This window comes from Lissotriton helveticus, chromosome 12, assembly GCF_964261635.1.
Source record: "Lissotriton helveticus chromosome 12, aLisHel1.1, whole genome shotgun sequence".
Taxonomy (NCBI): domain Eukaryota; kingdom Metazoa; phylum Chordata; class Amphibia; order Caudata; family Salamandridae; genus Lissotriton; species Lissotriton helveticus.
The window spans coordinates 121,372,916-121,396,391 of NC_136073.1; the positions used below are offsets into that span (position 1 = coordinate 121,372,916).

The 23,476-nt window shown below is 44.8% G+C and overlaps 1 protein-coding gene across 2 annotated transcripts in view; it reads right to left on the reverse strand.

Moving 5' to 3' along the window:
* The window catches only part of STAG3 (STAG3 cohesin complex component), a 1,426,160-nt gene that overhangs the window by 976,764 nt on the left and 425,920 nt on the right, over positions 1–23,476 (reverse strand). For both annotated transcript variants that reach the window (XM_078669437.1, XM_078669436.1), the window contains exon 6: positions 10,798–10,874. In XM_078669437.1, the coding sequence (XP_078525563.1) occupies positions 10,798–10,874 (77 nt within the window). The remainder of the gene's footprint in view (positions 1–10,797; positions 10,875–23,476) is intronic.

Here is a 23,476-nt window from a genome sequence, read left to right on the forward strand (position 1 = left end):
GTCACAGACTGCAGGGTCATGTATCATGAATTTAGCCGATATCGATATGTTATTTGGGAATGTTGTTCCACAGCCTTTATGGGGTAAGATTCGTCATACAGATCATGATCAGGAGTTAGGTGACTCATGGGCTAATATTGCTGCTGCAGATGCCCGACAAGTTGGTGGTGCTAAGCCTGAGCCTTTAGTAGCTGAACTTCCTGGTAAAATAATTGATTACATGAAAACGATAATGCCTGCAATACGTGTAAATTGGGATAAGTTGTCTGCATGTAAGCAGAAGAAAGATGAAACAGTCTCAGATTTCTTCACCAGGTTTGAAGAGACTTTTGTCGACCACAGTGGTCAAGATATGAGCACAGAAGGTGGTCAGCGTTTGTTCGTCGATAAATTCATGCACAATCTGCTTCCAGCGTTGTGTAAAAAGTTAAAAGACTCAGAAAGTTCTTGGGCAGTTTCCTCTTCAGCACAGATATTGGCTACTGCACAATATTATGAAAATCGAGACAAAGACGAGAAAGATAGAGCAGAAAAGAAAACTAAAGAGTTGAAAACAAAGGTTTTGTTACAGCAAGCATATCCGCCACGTGGTGGTAGTGGCCAGAATAGTGGTGGTCAAAATAATAGTGGTCAGAGTAACTATCAGAATAATTATCAGCAGCCTCAACAGTATCAGAGGAACTCGCAAAGAGTCGAGTATACTCAGCCACGTGTCCCTGTAGGCCCCAACCAGTGTTCGTATTGCAAGGAAGAGGGTCATTTTAAGTATAGCTGCCCTATTCTGTTACAGCGCGCGAATGGTGTTTCAAACACAAGAGGTAGAGGTGTTCAGCAAGCGTCTAGAGGTAGAGGACGTGGAAATTTCCCCCAGAACACACAGCCTCTTCCACCTCAAAATTCTATGAATAGGTTCGATCAGCAGAATAACGCATCTGGTAGGACAGCTCAGTACTATGCTGATGATTACTATACAGAAGATGAGCATTGGGAAGGTAATGATTGCTAGGACAGCCATAGACAAAGAGGGAGTTGTTTCAGTTCCAGTAGATCAGAAAGGACATACGTTGAGGTGATTACATCAGGTGTGTCAGAACCTTTTCTGTTGGATACTGGTGCTACAAAGAGTTCTATTATGCACTCCAAACTCCCTGGCGCACCTTTGTCTGGCGAAATTAATGTTTCTGTAGGTTTTTCTGGCGCCCCAGTTAGAAATCCGATTTCTGACCCTTTGTCCCTTTCTGTTGGACCTTGTGAATTCGAAGCACCCCTTATTCTGACAACAGGTTGTGGTGAAAACTTGCTAGGATTAGATTTGCTAAAAAGATTGTATGCGACTTTGTACTGTTCTCCTTCTGGAGTACAACTTGCACTGGGTAAAAAAGTGGTTTCTCCAATGTATTTGTCGAGAGACAAACTTCCAACAGAATTGTCATCTCTCCCTAATATTCTTTGGGCTACTGGTCCTAATGATGTAGGTCTTTTGGAAATACCACCCTATGTTGTAGCATTGAAAGCCAATGTTAGAATGCCACGAATTCCCCAATACAAAATCTCTAGTGAAGGTGAAAAAGCTTTGCTAGCGATCGTTTACGATCTAATTGGAAAAGATGTCATTGAAGAGACAAGAGGCAACGTTTGCAATAGCCCTGTTCTGCCTGTTTTAAAGCAAACTGACCCTTCTCAGCCACCTGTTTACAGATGCGTGATTGATCTTAGGTGCATAAAATAGTTGTACCACAATTTCCAGTTGTCCCCGACATTACTGCCCTATTGACTATGATTCCAGCTTCTGCCACCTGGTTTTCGGGGATGGACTTGAAGAATGCTTTCTTCAGCATCCCGATTGCTGAGGAGAGCAGGGATATTTTTGGTTTCAGTTTAGGAGGTCGCAGCTTCCGCTTTAAACGCGCTCCCCAGGGCTACTGTGAAAGTCCATCAATATATAGTCAAGCTTTAAAAACACAGCTTGATACGATTGTTTTACCTGATGGCGCTACCCTCATTCAGTATGTAGATGATTTGCTTGTTGCTGCAGATACTGAGGAAATCTGTAAAGAAGCCACATTATCATTGTTGCGTCATTTGTGTGAGTTGCACCACAAAGTGTCTCTCTCAAAATTGCAATATTGTCGACAAGAAGTGACCTACTTAGGTCATCTCTTATCGAAGGAGGGAAGGAAACTGACCCCAGAAAGAATTCAGGCAATCGCGAAATTGAGTGTGCCAAGAACACAGAGAGAAGTGCATGCTTTCTTGGGCATTACATCATATTGCAGGCAATGGATACCACATTTTTCGTTATTAGCCAAACCTTAGGTGGCATTAACGTGTAAAGATACACCCAATCCCATTCCTTGGTCTGAAGAGTGTCAGGAAAGTTTTTCTGAATTGCGCACAGCATTATGTTCGGCTCCTGTGTTAGGTACCCCCCAACTACAGTAAGCCCTTTACGTTGTATGTCCATGAGAAGGAAGGTTGTGCATTGTCAGTGTTGACTCAGTTGTTTGGGGACAAACAGCGTCCATGTGCATATTTCTCGTCGACTTTGGATCCAGTAGCTAGAGCGTTGCCAAGTTGTTTAAGAGCCACAGCGGCATCAGCTGTTTCTATTCGACAGTCTGCTGGTCTAGTAATCAACAATACGCTAGTCGTGATGGTCCCACATGCAGTAGACACGTTGTTAAATAGAACCAAGACACAGCACTTAACTAGTGCTCGATTGTCAGGTTACGAATTAACATTGTTAGCTAGTCATGTGCACATAAAAAGGTGCAACACTTTAAACCTAGCTACGTTGTTGCCAATTGTAGAGGAATTAGATGCTTCAGAACAGCATGATTGTTTTCTTAGAACAGAAGAAGAAACGAAAGGGAGAATAGATCTTAGGGACACTCCTCTTGCTGAATGTGATGGTACATTATGGGTGGATGGTTCATGCTTCAAGCTTCCGAATGGTGACACGACTGCAGCATATGCTGTCACGACTTTGCATACAATTGTTGAAGCTGCACGTATTCCACATAATTCAGCTCAAGCAGCAGAATTGATTGCACTTACAAGAGCATGTGTGTTGTCTAAAGGAATAAAAGTGACTATCTATACCGATAGTCAGTATGCGTTTGGTGTGGCTCATAGTTTTGGACGATTGTGGCAAGAACGTGGGTTCCTGACTTCGCATGGAGCTAAGATTCAGCATGGTCAGTTGGTGAATGAGCTTCTTGAATCACTGACCATGCCTTTGCAAGTGGCGATTGTGAAATGTAGTGCTCACAAAAAGGTGACCGATGATGTTGGTCGTGGAAATGCATTTGCTGATGAAATCGCGAAAGAAACTGCAAGGAATGTAATGAGCCGAATGTATGTTGCAGGCCCTGCAAGATGGGTTGGTGATGTTGGAATGTGTGAGGACACGATAGAGAGTGTGAAATCTATTCAAGCTGAGGCTACAGAGAAAGAGTTGAACATGTGGAGAGAAAGTACGGGTAGAATGGATGCAAATGGTTGTTGGATTGAATTGTCAGAGCATCAGAGATGGTTGTGACCCGATGCATATGTGCTTGCAGTGGTTACAATGGCTCATGGAATGGCTCATATCAGCGTGAAAGGGATTTGCAAGTTGTTGGCTCCAGTATGGCAAAATTCAGGAATTCCCAAGTGTGCAGAGAATGTCGTCAAGAATTGCATGGTGTGTCTGAAACACAATCCTGGTAGGGGAACCCCAACTCCAGCTGGTCATTTTGCACCTCCTAAGTACCGTTCGAGGTTTTACAGCTAGATTTCATTCACATGGAGAGGTGCAACAATTTAAAATACGTACTCGTTGTTGTTTGTGCCTTCTCAAGATGGGTGGAAGCATATCCCCTAAAAGACAACACTGCCTTATCCACAGCTAAAGCCCTTGTGAAAGAGTTCTTCCCCAGGTTTGGAATGCCTAGAATGGTCTGGAGTGATAATGGGAGTGAATTTGTGGGTCAAGTGATGAAGAGAGTGTGTGAAGGGCTAGGCATTCAACAAAGGTTTCACGCTGCAAATCACCCCCAATCAGCTGGATTAGTAGAATGTTATAATGGCACGCTTAAGTTAAAACTGGCCAAAATTCAAGCGAGCACAGGTCTTAAATGGCCTGATGCTCTACCCTTAGCACTCCTATCAATCAGAATGACTGTGCATTCACGAGTGAAACTTAGTCCCTATGAGATTGTCTTTGGCCGCCCGGCCAACATATGGGGAGTGCCAAGGCCCACTAAGTTCAGCGAACTCGAACACCCTGTTTTGCTTGATTATCTGTACGAATTGACGGCTAAATTGCGTGTTTTGCATCAACAGGTTCACAACACCCTGCCTCCGGTCTCTGAGACTCCAGGACATCAGATCGACCCTGGATCCTGGGTGCTGGTCAAGAACTTCCAGCGAAACAAAAACGACCAGCCCAGGTGGACCGCACCGCACCTCGTCCTTCTTTCCACGAGATCAGCTGTTCGAGTGGAGGGGAAGGCAAACTGGATCCACGGGATCCATTGCAAACGGATCCCTCTGCCTCTGCCATATGACCAGTGGGTCCAGAAGGGTGTCGCCGACTTAGAAACTGAAACTGTGCCACGTTTTCTGCCCTTCAGTGATGCACGAGTAAAAGGAACACTTACTGAACAAGAGAGCGATAAACTTTTGCAACCAGCTGTATCACCGTCAATTCCATTGAACACTACAGAGCCTGAACTCCTGTTTCAGGATCAGACAGTACCCGGGAAAAAGCGCTATAATTTGAGGCCAAGACCTATGGACAAATAAAAAAAACCTTTTTTTCACCTCTAAGTACTATTTTTGAAAGTGCAGCTCTCCCATCTGAGAAACTTGCTTATTTTTGTTTTTCGAACCGCCATCCGGGTTCCGCTGCTAGGGCCGCGATTGCCCAAAGTCTTTGGGGTGCAGCCGACGACATTAGGTCGGCAGTTCTGGTTGGTCTAAGGGATTTGCCCTGGACTGACAGAAGCATTCCTTAGCAGAATCAACCTCCCATCTCCGGCAGCACTTTAGAGAGGATGGAGTTTCTCGAGATGGAGAGACCTGCCAAGGAAATGAACTTTAAACACAAGATTTGTAAAATAAGGACAAAGAAAAGCTTTTTGATATTGCGCATTTTCATGTTATTCAGTGTGATGATATTTTTAATAAGTTATGTGTTATTCTCTTTTCGAGTAACATTTGCACCCACTACATCGCCTATACCTCCTCCTTCTACTGTTTCCCCACACTCTTTTCAACCCCTTCCTGAACACGAATCAGCTAGGAGATTAGGGTTTATTAATAACTCCTTTGTTCAGCTCTTGCACCAACACCAACTTGTAATGAACACAACTAACTGTTGGGTGTGTGGTCTTATGGCTCACACAACGGATAAAGGTATCCCTTATCTGGTCCTGCCTTTCAGCCACAATGGTTCTGTGTGGGCATACAGAACAATGTTCATATATGCACATGAAATCTACCCCCTACGTTCTGTAACAGACAATCCTAAAAATAGTGCTCTAGTTAAGGGTATAGTAGACATGATTAAGGAGGGTATTTCTTATGAGACTATCCCGAGAGATGAGACACTAGTATACATAGGATGGAACATAACCGGATATGGAGCTACTCTGAGTGAGAAACAGCAAGCTAAGAGATCTTCCCCGATTTGGATTGTACACCATCAGGGTCATCCTATGTCTGCAAGGTAATGGCACGAATCCCAGAGCTCAGTTAGGGAAGAGTATCTGCACTAAAACGTATGTTTTTGCAGCCCAGACTTCCCCTTCGTTTTTAGCAGCTAAGGGTACCTATTTCATCTGCCATGATAGAGCCTATACATGGTTGCCCCCTGACTTTTCGGGCTCATGTTTTGTTTCGTTCCTGTTGCTTCCCACCTACACAGCAGCGGCAGATTACCACAAGACAAGGATAGTTAGAGGTGCCTTGAGTCAAGAAGACACTGCAGGACAAGAATTCGGGGACTTCGTGAAGGGTTTTCTGCCGTCCTGGGGACCGATGGCTAACAGCAGGAACATAAGGCAATTGACAAGGGTGGTTCAGTCCACCGTAATTGAAACTGCTGGTGCCCTTAGTAACTTGACTGCTGAGCTCCAGTCGGATCGTCTTATGACCCTTCAGAACAGGGTCGCTTTAGATGTCATACTTGCAGACCGAGGTGGGGTATGTAGATTGATCCAATCGAGTGGCTGTGTTTTCATTCCAGATAACGCTCCAACAGTGTACCAGGCCATCTCTAAACTGCATAAGATTTCCGAATCTATTCATGTGGATAAAGGAGATTGGTCTTTAATGGGATGGTTCTGGGAACTGATATCCGCCTGGGGATGGAAAATTCTGATGGTCATTGGGATGGCCTTAGCCATTCTTTTCCTGTTCTGTCTGTGCGTGCAGTGTGCTCCTGCAATATGTGGCCTCTGTGCTGCACCATGTGTAAGGAAACCTGTATCAAGAGACGAGCTAAGTACTAGAATGATGTTACAGCAACATCTCAATGACTTTAGGAATATAGACCTGGACTCAGATTAGCATGAGATTAGGTTAAATTGCCTATGTAAGGGCAAAAGGAGGGTTTGTGGTTCTGAAAATTCTGAACTCGTGAATAAAACTTCGTCGTAGCATGACGATTTTTATATCAAAAGACCGAAAATGGCTAGTACACTATGTACAAGCATTTTCGTCATATTCGAGTGACGATTTCACCTCGAAATCGTCATTTTCGTCTTGAACCCTTGGCTTCCATTTTGTGTACGGCAGCCATTTTGTGGGTTGCCCTGACAAAGGCTTATAATACAGCTAAATTAGATTCCAAAGGACACGTACACCTTAATTGACTTTTCTCTGACCTGGGCAGGTTGAAACCATTGCCCCAGGCCGAAACTGTTTGGTCAGTTTCTCTCCCAGTGGCCGAATGAGATAGCATCAAGGCACAACAGGCCATAAACCCATTTCATCGCACACACCCTGCCGAATCTTGCTCACACCTGTCCCTGCTCTTTTCTCTCTCACTTGCTTTATGATGGGGAGGTGCCCATTTTTATTGGGGGTCCACCGATATCTGATGAAATGTTGGGCCTTGCCGGGTGATTTGTTGTGGGCTGGACGAACTGAAATATGGACATGTCATCATGACTCTGCTTTTCCTTTGTAACGAAAAAATGTTAATAGTATACTGTAAACCCAAGAATGTTTGCCTGAAGCTTAATATTTTGTATGAAAAGAGAAGCCTGGCTTTGAAAATTTGAGCAGTCTCCTGAGAATATACATCCCATGTGTTGTACTTCTAGGACGCTTGTTACCTTGGTTGCAGCCAATAAAATCGATCCTTGACTTCACCTAGAACACTCTGAGTTTCTGTGGTCTGAATCAGGAAAGAACCTGAGGTCTTTGGGTGTACCCTGGCACCGCTGGGTTACCGGTTCGGTACCGGTTCTGAAAAACCCAGTACCTCAGGTTGACATTTTACTAGTAGTTGAGATGAGCTGTTCGCATACCCAAAAGAGTCCTGAACCTCGTCATCAGAATCTTCTTCTTCCTCTTCCAGCAATAAAGCGGGAGGCAAGGGGGCAACCCTCCTTGGAGACGTCATGTCCGGAGTTATCCTTTTCAAGGAAATAGTGATTTTCTACGTCGACGACTGCATCGTCGACGGTACCGTGGTCGATGGAGAAGATACAGGTAAGCTTGTCAATGTCGTCAACGGAAGAGTCACCGTCGGCGGACGGATTACCGTCGACGCTCCTGCAATCGTCGTCATGGTTGTCGTCGAAGCACTCCTCGACGACACCGTCGTCATCATCACAGTCGACATAGTCTTCGTCGTCGTCGCTGCCGTCGATATCCCCGTCGACATTCGACGACGTCGCTGACACCATCGTCGACTATCCTGTCAACGTCGCCTGTACCGTCGACGAGCCCATCGACGGTACCACTTTAGACACCTTGGATTTCGACGCCTTCGTCGACGGAGCCTTTTGTAGCGTCGTTGACGACTTGGAGCTTTTTTCTGACTTCTCAGATGACAGAGAAGATGGCTTCTTGAAAGCTGTAGCAGCCTTCAACACTCCTGAAGGCATAGATGGTCCTTCCCTCTCCTTTGCACCGTGGTGAGGAGATTTTACAGGACTTTGGCACTCAGACTCACAGGAGGTCTTTTTTGAGGCCTTAGCTGGACGCTTCACAGAAGGTGAGGAGGAAACCCTACCCCTCTTGACCGACCTTCTGGATGATGTAGATGAAGAAGAATCCTCACTGTCGCTTTACACCGTCTCTTTGCTGGACTTCAATTTCTGGAGCCAAGTGAGGAGGCGACCCTCACGGTCCCGGAGAGTCTTTGTGGAAAAGGTGCGGCAGATCTTGCAGTCCGTAGCCTTATGATCCGGATACAGGCAATATATACAGTCCTTATGCCTGTCCTCCACATACAGCCTTTTCTTGTCACAGGTGGAACATGACTTAAAAAGAGCCTTCTTCTCCTTTTCAGACATTTCAGAAGAAATACCTAACAATCCTGAAGAAAAAAACTGAAGAAAAATCTCAAGAGTAGAAAATGAGCAGAGCTCAAAGGAGACTTCCTAAGCACCACGTGCGGTAGAAAATATGAGGCTCTGAGGTTCCTTCAGGAGGGTTCTATGGGGTGAGACTCTTCTGATTGGCTGATGCTTAGTTTGGTCTCTTTTACAGAAAGAGGCGGATATGCTACAAAAGAGAATGAGGCCTAGGCCTTTTTCTTTCTCTTTTGTACCTACTGCTATGTTATTTTTGTTACCGAGGCTCCCATTCCGACGACGGGGAATGATAAAAAAGCATGGGAATCTATGAAAGTTTCAATACTGGGGCAATGTAATATTTCAGGGGACCATTAACCTTGCCTAGATTCCTGCAACCTACAAATAAGTCGCAGAGAAGACTGTAGAGAAGACATTACTTGGACCCAGCCCTACCGGCCGTCTGCGGTTTCCAGAGATCCTACGCCAAGAGTAGACTTATCTTGCAGCCAGCGATCTCCAGAGACCCTGGGAGGATGGACTGCCTTCAACTAACAACGGTTCTCCTGCAAACAGCAGCTCTGCTTCGAAGAAACTCCAAAAAAAGACTCTGAGCCTGGTGAGAAAGAAGACGCTTGATGCCTGGAACCACCACTGCCCCTATAGCCTACGGCCAAGAGTCCAAGTGGTCCACTGGTCCCAGCGAGGTCCCCCAGCGCTCCAGAGCCTGAGTCCACCGTGGGTTGACCCGTCCAGGACACCATGATGTCGCCTGCAGCCTCTGCACGAAGACCCCACCCCAACTACGAGTGGCCCGATACGGTGAAATCAGACCACAAAAAAGTACCACTGCATCCGGTCGCCTGAGGTGCACCTACGTCCCGACACCTCAACTTAACTGCCCAGCTGTTGGTTCCTCTCGGAAGACTTCCTGGACCGAGCCTGAAGCCAAAATCGACAAGCTCTATAGGATTGCATTGGGCTCCCAACCCCTCATAAGCACCCTGCACCAGGCCGCCCCTGCGCCGCTGGTGGTGTGGACTTGGTGCCTACCTGGGACTCCCTTTGCCCTGAAATTAACCCTAGGAACTTGGCTCCCAAGACCGACTGGCCTGCCAGTGAGCAGCCCCCAACCAAAGTGCCCCCTAGCCCTGTTGGCTAACATTGGGCCTTTGCACCCGGCCTCCCTATTGCCGCTGGTGGTGGTGCAACTCGAGTGCCTAACTGAACCTTGGTTCTAACCCCTAAAAACTATTATTGCAGGTTGTTTACTTACCTGCAAACAGATAACCCTCTTTACCCCATAGGGACCAATTCTACGAGTTTTTGGTCCTATATTGTTCTAACTGTTGAACTGTCCTTGGTATGAGTGAAACGTAGCTGTACTTTACACCAAAAAGTTTCTTACCTACCTTCGTATTGTAGGATCTACGGTGTGATATCTAGGCATATCAATCCAAGTAGTCAATGTAATCCAAACGTAATCTAACGTATTCCAAAGTAATCTTTGTATTTTAAACTGTTTTCAAAGCAAATACAAACCTGTAACGATTGCAAATTCAGCCACAACTGCCTTTCCTTGTAAAGTTTTGCATTTGAAAGTATATTTCACTTACCTGTACCAAGTCCTACTTGGTTCTAGAAATAAAACCTAAATATACCTTTTTTATACTTACCCGATTGGTCTGGATTCTGTCTGAGTGTGTGTAATCAGTCCCTGATTGAGTGAATAAAACAAATGCTTAACACCCTTCCTGATAAGCCTAACTGCTCAACCACACTACCACAAAGAGAGTAGCTAGTGATTATCGAATTTAGCCTCTTCTATACCTCTGGGGATCCCCTGGACTTTGTGCACACTATACCTTACTGTGGTATAGTATATAGAGATCCAGCTTCCTACAATAAGTACACAGGGGATTGTGGAAATTTCTCTGATCTCTGGATACACGTAGACTCCCAGTCTTACAGCATACATTTGCAACACTACTGTGAGACAGAACTGGGAGTGGCTCTGTGAAATACCCCTCTCTCTCCTCAAGAGTAGATGTAATTCATATGAATTTTACCATTAGCAGTACAGTTTCCCAAAAGGAATCATCAATGGAAACCTGTGGTAAAGTTTTACCTTTAACAGATTTAGCCTTCTTGCCTCACTCACCCAACAACCTCTGCAAAGTAGGTTTATACTGATCCAACCAGTTTCATAAGCAATCGCTACTGATCTCTCTCCACCCAACAAAACCCAACTGTCTGAAATAATGCAGTAGGTTACAACTGTCACCTCATCAAATTTTTCGGTCATCTTGTGGATGATCTCAGCATTCTGAAATTTCTGCATCATCTCCTGGGAGACCACACCTAAAATGAAAGAGATGGTGTGTGAGACAATTTTTCAATAGAATATGAAATGTGTCTAAACATGTCAACGAAATTAAAAGGACTACACCAGTGGTGACTAATTGAGACCAATCAAAGGTTGGAAATGTATTCGCCTATAAGGTAATGCTACTAATGAATCCATGCATGGTAGACATAACTAGAACTACTACTCCACAGGATGCAGTTACTTTAAACATAGTGAGCAGCAATGTAGTATACAAATCCTCCCTCAGAGATGCAAAAATCACCCCATGCTCATAGACCGTCAACTGCCAAACAGTTCAAATATTTTTGTTCTGTAACGCATGGCTAGTACACAATCTTCAAGAGGGGTGGAATTGGAATTCTGAATTCGGCAAAGGAGGGTCTAAGTGTACTGAATTACTCCATTAGTAATATTTCCTCACTCTAACCCCAGAGCTCATAGCTTTTAACCCAATACTCAAAACACCTGGAAGGGGGAGAGAGCATATCAAAGCATGAAGAAATCAGATTGCACGTCTGCAGAAAGATGAATCCAGTGAATAAGGCTTAACGAAAGGCATACAGCGTACACTAGGTGATTGCACTACAGGTGTCTGCCCTGAGCAAATGCAATTGGAAAGCCACAGATGCATGCTTAGGTTGAGTGCAGTGAGTCTTAAGACTCATGTCTCAATCTTCAAAGATTGTTAGATTGGAAACAAAAGCATTGGCTGCTTTATTGTTTTGTGCATTAACACCTCAAGAGGAGGAAATCATTTGATTTCCTTAAGGCAGCTATTCTTCTCAACAAAACTTTAATATCCTTGAAAGCATTAAAGCTTTGCAACCGCTTCATTTAAGAAAGAACAAGGTCTCTGTTATATGATCAAGAAAGCTACTTACTGATTTTGACGAAATTACTAATCTCGTTCATAGAGAAAACAGTCAGGCACATTAAGACGGGAAGCAACAGCTGAGAGATCATGTGTTCAGAAGACCACCTCAGACTCTAGAGAACTCTAGATATGTAATAAAATCCAATTCATAATTCACAGAAGGATCTCGAGAACCTGGGGGATTTCAAATATTTCAGTGACAAAAACAAATGTACATCTATATTCAGCTGTGCAGAGTGCAATATGCGGTCTACTTCCTTTCTTTCGTGTGGAGTAGGCTGTAAATCAGGACAGGCAATGGTGCCAGATGGTACTGCGGGACTTATGACGAGCCACAAACTACATAGATGCAGGAGGCCATGAGACACAAGAACCTTTGGGAAAACCATGAAAAAGTCTGGATCTGAAGTGGGCAATCAATGGATTCAGGGCTTCTATTCTGTCCACAGAATGGCAAACCAACGCTAGAGAAAACTCTTAAGAACGTAATTTGTTTTTAAAATAAAGAACCAACAGATTCTCAATGTTGATTACGTAAGTAGAAGTTACTTACCTGTAATCCTAGCCCTCTTTCAAGGGAATCCTCAAAGTCAAACACTGAATTGTCCTCTGGGATCCCAAAACGCTTAAAAATACATTAAAGAATATTCATATACGCAAAGCATTTAGTAGAAAAGTGAAATTATACAGAAAAAACTGTCTTTGAAGCTTAAGAGCATACTAAACATTACCTTGTTATTTTTTTTTAAATCACCATATTATCTAAAAGGGACCAGAAACATCTTTCACAAATTTAGAGAAAAAAAATGAAAAGATGGTCTTATCTTTAGAAAAAAATGCCTTATATTTTAATTCGATTAAAGTGAATTTAAACATCTTTACGCCAACCATGTGACGAGCTCCTTTCATGCAGCTGAAGCAACAGGAAATTAAGTGGGTAAGGAAATGGTTTGAATAATGTGGAAATCTGAAAATAGCTGGAAGAAAAATCTCAGTTCTCATTATGCCCTACACTGTAAGGTTCCTGGGAACACAATGCCTGAATCTCACACACTCTTTCTGGTGTATACTCTAGCTAACCACAGATTCCTCACCTTGTCAACACTCTCAGTTGCCAGACTGGTCTGTAGACTTTGCTCGGCAACTGCCTTGTACGCTAGTAGGTAGCATCGTGAAGCTCGGTGTCGACTCCCTCCCACCCCAGAAATGACACCAGAATCACATTGCCCACGCTCCCATGTCAATTTCTTTCTTGACTGCCTGCGCAAGACGCAGAGCCAATTTAGGTGAGAGTAAACCATGTGCAGATTTCTAAATTGGGTTATTTTTAGATGGAGAAAAAAAGATAATTTCCCAGAACGTGGAGGTTTATGGATTGATGAAGAGACTGCAGTTAGATAAAACTATCTGCCGCCAGAAAGAGCATTACAAAAATGTATGCAACTTGTTCTTCAGGTGCATACAACCACCTGCCAAATATGCATGGTGTCCCTATTGCCAAACATAGTATGAAGGAAGTAATGCTTCTTAAACGTGTGCATTGATGCTCACATTCTTAGACAAAGCATAGCAGATCATTACACAGAGGACTATCCATCTAGAGCTCACTCTTTTCCGTCTGCACTGTGTTACCCCTCTTTGCTTGTGTAAATACCTCAAGTTGCTGATCTTCCAACAAGAGCTCTTTGATACGGTCAACATAGATATGATCAACATAAAAACGTAAACGTTTTGGTAGAAATGCCACTCTGGTCCCAAGTACCAGTTTGTCTGGGAAGAAAGTAAATGTGTAAATGTAAATGTATTTCGATTTATATAGCGCACAAATCACCCAGGGGTCTCAAGGCGCTTGCTTAGGGAACCCGTCCTGGTATTCCCCTGTGAGATACCCCGGCAGGGTATCCACAAGGTGAAAGCCAGGCATCCCGCCGCGAGGGGCCGTAGTGGAGATTAAGCAAGCTATTGCCCAGAGTCGCAGAGTGTGACCCCGTGAGTCGAGTAGGCACCGGAGCGAGAATTTCGAGTCCGTGGAATTTTTGAGCCCGAGACCCGCCGAGGCGGGGAATCGAACCCTGGTCCACGGCCGATTTCAGCTTCCGGGTCTGCCGCCTCTAACCACTGAGCCACGCTTCTCCACAAAGTAGTATATGGTTTTTGAAAACACAGGACCCATAAGACAAACAAGGTTATTGTTATGAAAAAACGGTCTTCAGGTTTAACAGACACTGACCGCAGACATGGATTCCACTAAATGGTGTGCACAACAAGAATGGGAGGATAGAATTAAGGATCCAGTGTGTAAAGTGTTTGGATAGAAACCTGTGAGTTAGCCACTTAGAAAAAAAGAATCACAAAAGGTGTTTTGAATAACGATTGTTGAGCAGGTAACCAAAGAAAGGCTAAAATGCCTAACAAATAACCGTTAATAGTGGTCAAAGAAAGTCCCTGCTGTGCACTCCACTACGGAGGGTTGCTTATGACTAGGGCTCCCGGTTTTACGGTATTTATTTTTTTGCCATTTCCGTCTGTATTTATCCATATTTATTTTGGAATTTGTGGAAACATTACGCTAAAATTAGTATATTTCCACATTTATTCAACTGATAAGTATGCACTTTTGCTTGGATGTCTGCCAGGTTTCAGTGCTGTCAACACCCACAGAAGATAAATCAGTGCACTTATATGAAAATATACAAGTTTCAGTATCAACCTTGTGCATATCTACTGCTGTTAAAGCCTCTTTACTAGAAGACCTTTCTTTTTAACCCCCTTATCTATCAATCCACACATCTATTGGCCTGGCAGTCATAGCAGACAGTATTTAGAATTACTCAAAAAGCAACCCAATTTCCATTTGTATCCACATTTAAAAATAAATACAGACAAGAAAACTAATGTTTTCTGTCTGTATTTTTCTGTAAAAATCAGTAAAAACGGGAAACTGGGAGCCTTACTTATGACTTCCATGGAGATTCCCCTACAACAGACCTGGAGTTACAGGTAAACTGTTCCTTCTCTCGTAGGGGGATCTCCATTGATTGCCTTAATCACTGGATAGAGTAGCAAGCCCATCCTTACAAAATCCGGTGGAGAAAACAGAGGAATGAGTGAGGTAGTAATTTAACTGCATGCGCGCTAAGCGTTTTACCGCCGTGCGCTGCGTTTTTCTAAAACCCGCGGTTGAGCTCGTCATGAGCGTACGAGAGGCGTAACTCATGACGAGCTGAGCTCGTCATGAGCGTCGAAGGGGTTAAGCAAAAACATTTCTGAGGGAGGAATGTCCTATTTGAGCATCTACTATAACATAGTAATCGGAAATAATACTTTGTCAGAAAAAACGATTGTTTATGGTTTGTGAGAACATAATGCTTGGATCTCGCTAACACTGCAGGGCTAATGCCTTGTGAATGGGTTCCACAGGATCCTGCATAAGCCGTGAAAGGACTAAGTTTACTTCCCAGGGAGGCGAAGGATCCATAATGGGAGGGAAAACCTTCTTCAACCCTTCTAGAAAATCCTTGATAACGGGGATTTTGGAAAAAAGTTTTGGGTAGGACATTATCAGTAGGCAGTAATGGCTGCCAAGTGAACCTTTATTGGAAGAGAATTGCAAACCAGATGTTGTCAAATGAGGAAAGTATGGAAGAATAACATCTTGGCAAGCTGTAGGGTCTACGTTATTGGAGGAACACCAAATGCAAAATCTCTTCCACTTGAAGGACAGCCACTTAGCCTCCTTGAGGATCTCTATGCAGTCCTATGTAGGGTTTAAATGTCCATACTGCACTAGGTCAGGAGCCATGCAGTCAAATTCAAGGAGGAGAGGTTGGCGTGTACCATCTAGCCTCCGAATTTCGTTACTAGGTCTCGTCTGCATGGCAGATTGAGGTATGGATGCTGTAAGCAGTGAAGGTCTGTGAACCGCCACTGACATGGTCACTCCAGAGCTATGAGGATCATCTTAGCTTTTGAGTGGAGAAGCTTGATGAGAACTGTCAGGATCAGGGGAATCGGCAGAATCAATCCATATTGAATTTCCCAGTGTCCCTGGCTGGAAGTACCTCATGGCAAACCTTCCGCATTTTTTGCTTTCTGCTGTGGCAAACAAGTCTATGAATGGCGTGCCCCTCAGCCTGAAGATGTTTTTTATGAGGTCATCGTGTAAGACCCAGTAGGGATTTTCTTCCAGAATTCTGCTGAAAGTATCAGCCGGAGCACTTTGGACACATGGAAGGCGAGTTGATGTGATAGTCAGGCTCCTGGCTATGAGCCATTTTCAGATTGTCGAGCCTTGTGTGACCCCTGCTTGTTGAGGTAGTACATGGTAGTTTTATTGTTTGTCTAAACTAGCAGGGACTGCGTTTTGAACGATGGCCAAAAAGCCTTCAGTGCCAGATGGACTGCGTGTAGCTCGAGGAGATTGATGTAATAGGACATCTCTCTCTGTGACCACCAGTCCTGAATTTGGAGGTGATCCATGTGGGCTCCCCATCCTAGTAGTAAGGCATCCGTCACTATTGTTTGAGGAGGAATTTGCGGATGAAATGGCATTGCTCAAAGCAGGTTGGCTGGGGAGCTCCGCCATTTCTTGGACTGCTTTGCATGAAGGGATAGTTTGATACTGTTGTTCCAGTTGCCTGTCAAACGGTCCCACTGGTCCTCGAGAAATTCCTGAAGAGGCCGCATGTGGAGAAAGGTATTCGGTGAGAGGAAGATGCAGTAGGCCATTGAGCCGAGAAGAGATGGCGCTGTCCTCACCGTTGGATGAGTGACTCATGAGAGAGTGACACTTCCGAAGGATTGAGAAGCATCTTTCCTCCGAAGGACCCATTATTCCTTTGGTGGGGATGGAATTTCCCAAATAATCCACAGTTTGAACCAGAGCAGGTGTTGATTTGCGGAGCTTGATGTGAAGCCCCAACCGTTGAACTAGATCGCAGGTGAGATTGTAATGAAGTTGAGCTTCCTGAGATGTTAACACATTTATTAGCCAAACGTGTAGGTATGGCTAAACAAATATTTGTTGCTTCCTGAGGTAGGCTGCCACAACTGCCATGCACTTTCAGAAAGTTCAGGGTGTTGAATGTAGGCCAAATAAAACTACTTGGTATTTATAATGGTTCTGCCCCACAACAAACCTCAAGAACCTTTGATGCTTTTGGGCAGCTGGAATGTGAAAATATGCATCAAGAAGGTCGAAGGAGCAAAGCCAATCTCCCTGGTGTAGTTGGGAGTATTTTTCATGTAATGCCAGCATCCCAAACTTTTCTTGCCAAAACCATTTGTTAGCTATTTTGAGGTCAAGTATGGGTTTGAATTCGTTCTGGTCATTCTTTTTCATCAGAAAGTATATGGAATAAGGAAAATGATACTTACCAGTATGCGTCTGTTCTTGGCATGTAGGGCTGCTGACATTCATATCTTCGCATACATCATCGCCTAGTGTTGGGTCCGGATGTTTGCACCTTGTTGTCTTGGAAGAGTCTTCGAAGTATCACGAGATAGGGGACTCCTCCCCTGGACTACAGTGCGCATGGACATCTTCTCCATCTTCAGATTGTTTTTCGCCATTGTGGAAAATATGGAGTATTGGAAAGTAAGAGATGACCATGTAAATGTATGTAAAAAAGATAACCCTGCAGTTGTGACAGGCACCGGGCAGCCCTACATGCCAAGAACAGATGCATACTGGTAAGTAGCATTTTCCGTTCGAGGCATGTGGGCTGCTGAATTCATATCTTAGCATATACAGTATAGCAGTTTCTCCTCTAGCGGTGGTTGCCTGGATCAGCTGCAGTGGTTTTGAAAAAGAGTTTTAAGGACAGCCTGGCCTACAGCAGCTTGTTGCTTAGCTTGCATGTCAACACAGTAGTGTTTAGTGAAAGTGTGCATGGTAGACTATGTAGCTGCCCTACATATGTCTTCTAAGGGAATATTTCCTAGAAAAGCCATGGATGCCCCCATTTTGCGCGTTGAGTGGGCTTTTGGGGGGGAACTGTTAAAGTGCGCTTTGCGTTTTGATAGCATATTTGAATGCATTTAACTATCCATCTGGCTATTGCTGTCTTGGAAATGGGATTACCCTTATGTTGTGGTGAAAAAGCAACAAATAGTTGCTTTGTCTTTCTGATTGATTTTGTTCTGTCAACGTAATATAGCAGAGCTCTTTTAATGTCTAGTGTGTGTAGAGCTCTTTCAGCCACGGACTTCGGGTTTTGGAAGAAAACTGGCAATTCTATGGACTGATTGATGTGGAAAGTGGAGATAACTTTTGGCATAAATTTGGGGTTTGTACGAAGCACTACCTTATTGTGGTGTATTTGCATGAAAGGTTCCTGAATGGTTAGCGCCTGTAGCTCACTCACTCGCCTGAGGGAGGCAATGGCAATTAAAAATGCCACCTTCCATGTTAAGAACTGTAGTTCACAATAATGAAGTGGTTCGAAGGGAGGTCCCATGAGTCTGGTATGCACTACGTTTAAGCTCCAGACTGGAGGTGGATGCTTTGGAGGGATAATTCTTTTAAGTCCTTCCATAAAAGCTTTGATAGGTGGTATTCTGAATAGGGACACATGTTGTCTGTTTTGAATATATGCTGCTATAGCAGCAAGGTGTAGCCTTATGGATGAGTATGCTAGGTTACATCTTTGAAGATGTAGCAGGTAACAGATTAGGTTTTGGATGGAGGCATCTAATGGATTGATTTGGTTATTATTACAATAAATTAAAAATCTTTTCCATTTAGCTGCGTATCATGCTCTGGTAGTGGGACGCCTTGCTTCCTTGATAATGTTCATGCAGTTTGGAGGCAAGTTAAGATATCCGAACTCTAAGACCTCAGGAGCCAGATCGCTAGGTTCATCTGATTGGGATCTGGGTGCCTGATTTCTCCATGGTTCTGTGTTCGCAATTGTGGCGAAAGGCGCAGTCTTTGGTGAGGAACTACTGAGAGTTCTAGGAGCGTTGTGTACCATGGCTGCCTTGCCCATGTGGGAGCAACCAGGATCATTGTGAGTGACTGTTGTCCTAGTTTGCGTGCCACTAATGGAATCAGTGGGGTTGGTGGAAAAGCGAACGCAAATCTGCCTGACCAGTTCATCCATATCGCATTGCCTTGTGACAACGGGTGTGGGAACTTGGCGGCAAAGGACGGGCATTTTGAGTTTTCGTTTGTGGCAAACAGATCTATTTCTGGATGTCCCCACTTTTGGAAGAATGGTTGGAGAACTTGAGGATGAATCTCCCATTTGTGTATTTGTTGACTGGGTCGGCTTAGTAGATCTGCTATCGGATTGTCTATTCCTGGGAGGTGTTCTGCCAGGAGGTAAATGTTTTGTGGAATTGCCCACTTCCATATGCTCTGTGCTAGGTGAGATAGCTGCATAGAGTGTGTCCCTCCTTGTTTTTGGATGTAGTACATGGCTGTCATGTTGTCCGTCCGGATTAACACAGGCTTGTTGCATAAGTATTTCTGAAAGGCTTTCATTGCTAGAAATACTGCTAGTAACTCTAAGTGGTTTATATGTAGTGTCTTTTGCTTGGCTGTCCAGAGACCTTGCACTGTGTATTGAAGGAGATGGGCTCCCCAACCTGTCAGTGATGCGTCCGCTGTTAATACTACCTGTGGAACTGGCTCTTGGAACAGTCGCCCCTTAGAAAGGTTTTGTGGGTTCCACCACTGCAGAGAGCTGCAAGTGTGACTGTCTACCAACACTAGGTCTTTTCGTTGTCCTTGAGCTTGGTTCCACTGCCGTGCTAGGCATTCCTGTAAGGGACGCATTTGAAGCAGAGCATGAGGGACGATGAATATGCAGGAGGCCATCATACCTATGAGCTGCATAAACAATCGGGCTGGCAGGGAGTGTTGTGGCAGAAATCTTTGAGTGAGAGACTGTATGTTGGCTATACTGACTGGATTTGGATATGCCTTCGCCACTGAGGTATTTATTGTTGCTCCCAGATATTGTTGTATGTGGGAGGGTTGCAAATGTGATTTTGGGTAATTTATGGAAAATCCTAACTAGTGGAGTAGCTGGATTGTCTGTAAGGTATGGCTGGCACACTGTGCGTAAGAGATGGCTTTTATGAGCCAATTGTAGAGGTAGGGGAACACATGGATGTGTTGCCTTCTGAGTGTGCTGCTACTACTGCTAGGCATTTTGTAAAAACTCTTGGTGCGGTAGTTACCCCGAAGGGGAGTACTTTGAATTGGTAGTGGTGACCTTCTATTGTGAACCTGAGGTATCTTCTGTGAGCTGGATGTATAGGGATGTGAAAGTATGCATCTCTGAGGTCTAATGTAGCAAGGAAGTCCCCTTGCTGGAGTAGTGGGAGTACTTGTTGTAGAGTGTTCATATGGAAATGCTCTGAGAGTATGTATTGGTTCAGAGGTCTGAGGTCTAATATTGGTCTGAGGGACCTATCTTTTTGGGAATGAGGAAGTATAGAGAGTATACTCCTGTCCCTTGATGTTAAAAAGGGACTGGCTCTATGGCACCCTGGCACCCTTTTCCAGCATGGATAGTACCTCTTGTTGTAACAGTGTGATGTGTTCTTTGGACATTGGACAGTGTTTGGGCGGTATGTTGGGTGGAGTAGAAGTGAGTTCCAGGCAGTAACCATACTGGATAATTTGTCTCACTCACCTGTCTGTCGTAATGGCGTTCCAGACTGGTAGGAATTGTGTTATTCTGTCTCCTACTGGTGTTAAGTGGTCTGGAGGGAGTGTGAACGAGTCACTGTTTGGTGGCGGTGGAGGCTCCGGTGTTACTACCACCACGTCCTCTGCCCTTGTTATTGTTCCCTCTATAACCTCCTCTATTGGAGCCTTTATTAAAGGTGCCTTGTGCACTACTTTTAAAGGATGAAGACGTTTGGGATGTGTTGCCTCTGCCTGAGCCTCGAAAAGAGGAGCGACGAAAGGAGCTCCTAGATTGTTGATATTGATGTGCACCCATGGACTTAGCGGTGTCAGTATCTTTTTTCATCTTTTCTAAGATGTTATCAACTGCAGGGCCAAACAAGAAATCTTGGTTAATAGGTTGATTGAGTATTGTAGATTGGACTTCATTTTTAAAACCAGAGATGCAGAGCCAGGCATGCAGGCGTAGCAACACACTAGAGTTCACAGACCTAGCGGCTGTATCAGCTGCATCAAGGGCGCATTTTATGGATGCGTTAGTGATTAATTTCCCTTCCTGTATCAGGTCATTTGCTTTTGCCTTATAGGGTTCTGGTAGGTGTATTAATAATCTCTGCAGTTTATCATACTGTGCTCTGTCATAGCGTGCTAGGAGAGCTTGTGTATTGGCAATTCTCCAGGTATTTGCTGCCTGAGAGGCCACTCTTTTCCCTGAGGCTTCTAAAATGTTTGACTCCTTGTCAGGAGGGGGGCATCACCTGTTTGCAAATGTGCCCTTTTCCTAGTATTGATTGATTGATAAAAAATGTATAATGCGCAAAACAATAACCCGCAGGTATCAAGGCGCCTAACAATAACATCTAAAAATGGAAACATGCATCCTTACACATAGGCTTGCAGGAAGAGGCGAGTTTTAAGGGCACTTCGGAATTTCTGTAGGGAGGGTAGGGACCTGAGATCCAGAGAGAGATCATTCCACCATTTAGGGGCCAGGGTGGAGAAGGCCCTGCCACCCCACTTGGCTCTTCGTATGCGGGGAACTGTCAGGAGCAGTTTCCTGGAGGAGCGCAAGTCCCTTCCATGAGTGTAGTGGGAGATGATGGAACCAACTCCTGTGTCGCTGTTCTTTGCAATGGCTCTATAGGTCATGCATAGGACTTTAAACTGTACTCGGTGCTCTACCGGTAGCCAATGCAGCGCTTTCCTGGCCAACGTGGCCGAGGAGAGTCTGGGAACATCCAGAACAAATCTGGCTGCGGCATTCTGGACTACCTGCAAGCGCTGCAGCAGGCTCCTGTTTAGCCCCGCGTACAGCGCATAGCGCATTACAGTAGTCCAGTCGTGAGCCGATAAGTGCGACAGCTATTTGCTTTCTGGATTGCTGAGAGAGATATTTCCTGATTCTTCGCAGGGTGTGGATTAAGCCCCAACAGGTGGAGATGGTTCTACTAACCTGTCTGCCCATATCCAGGGCAGGGTCTATCATCACCCCAAGATTCTTAGCAGATGTTGTGGGGGAAGGGCACTCTCCTAGCGAGTCAGGCCACCAGCTGGCTGACCAGATGTTCTCTTTCCCTTCAAACACCATCACCTCAGTCTTCTCCCCATTCAGTTTGAGTGAATTCTGGATCATCCACTGACCAACCGCCTCCATGCAAGATCTAAAGTTGGAGGCAGTTTGGTACATCTGAATGGGAAAGAGACGAGGATTTGGGTGTCATCTGCATAAGAAACTACCTCCATCCCGAAAGTTCTAATTAGTCTGGCTAGTGGGGTCACGTAGATGTTAAATAGGGTCGGACTAAGAGCCGACCCTTGCGGGACCCCACACGGCACCGGTCGGGATGGAGATAGGAACTCCCCCAGTTTGACTCTTTGTTCCCTTCCGTCAAGGAAGGAGGTCAGTAGATCTAGCATTAGATACAACTAGGGAGTCTAGTGGTAGCTGAGACTTGATATAAGAGGGGTTTGTAGGGGCTGGTTTGTATTTCTTTTCAATTCTTGGATTGAGGACACGCGCCCTGGCTGGGTCTTTAAAGATGTCTGGTGTGTGCTTCAATACTCCCTTCAGCATAGGGAGTATACATACACTCTTCTCTGATGTTGGGAAGGTGTTAAATAGGGAATCCTCCTCTATAGGGTCAGTGTGCATGTTTACGCCATGATACTGAGCTGATCTGTCTACTAACTGGTTAAAAGCGACAGTGTCGTCAGTAGGAGACAGCTTTGTGGGGTATGGCGAAGTATGGGTTGTGTATCATATGGGTCATCAGGGTCATTCTGATCGTCCCATGTGTCATCCTGGTTCCCTTGATCATCAGAGTCTATAAAGTCCTGTTGAGGATCTTCACCCATGTCTTCTACGTCATCATATTGTGGAGGTGTAGGAGAATATGGAACATAAGGTATGTTAGGAGTGAAAGGAGGAGGTGTAAAAGGTCTAGAAGGGGATGTCCCAAAGTCCTTTTTCTTAGGAGGAACAGGAGTAGGTGCTTCAGTGTCCAGTCTTCTCTTGTTCTTATTGTAAACGGATATATGTCCTGTATCTGGTTCTATATACAGTCTATTTTGGTCTGGGCTCACTGGATCAGGATGGAAAAGTTCTTCTTCCACCGTCTGTGGCATTGTTACCGATGTTTTTGGATCGGTTGCTTGCTTGTTTCTGTGGAGCTTTTTTCGGCACAACGTCCTTGGTCAGCTCGACGGCTCTTTTCGGCTCTACGGCCTTGTTTGACTCGACGACCTTCTTCGGTTCGACAGTCTTTTTCGGCTCGACTGCCTTTTTCGGCTCAATGTGTTTTTTCGGCTCAACTTTTTCCGGTTCAACTGCCTTTTACGGTTCGACGGCCTTCTTCGGCTCGGCGGCAGTCTTCGAGTCGACTGCTTTCTTTGGGTCGATTCCCTTTTTCGGGTCGATGACCTTTTTTGGGTCGACTGTCTTCTTTGGATTGACAGTGATCTTTGGATCGACGACCTTCTTTGGGACAACGGCCTTTTTCGGGTCGACGACCTTTAGTTGGACGGCCTTTTTCAGGTAACTACTTTTTTGATTTCGGCGCCCGTTCTCGGCTCTGTGGCCG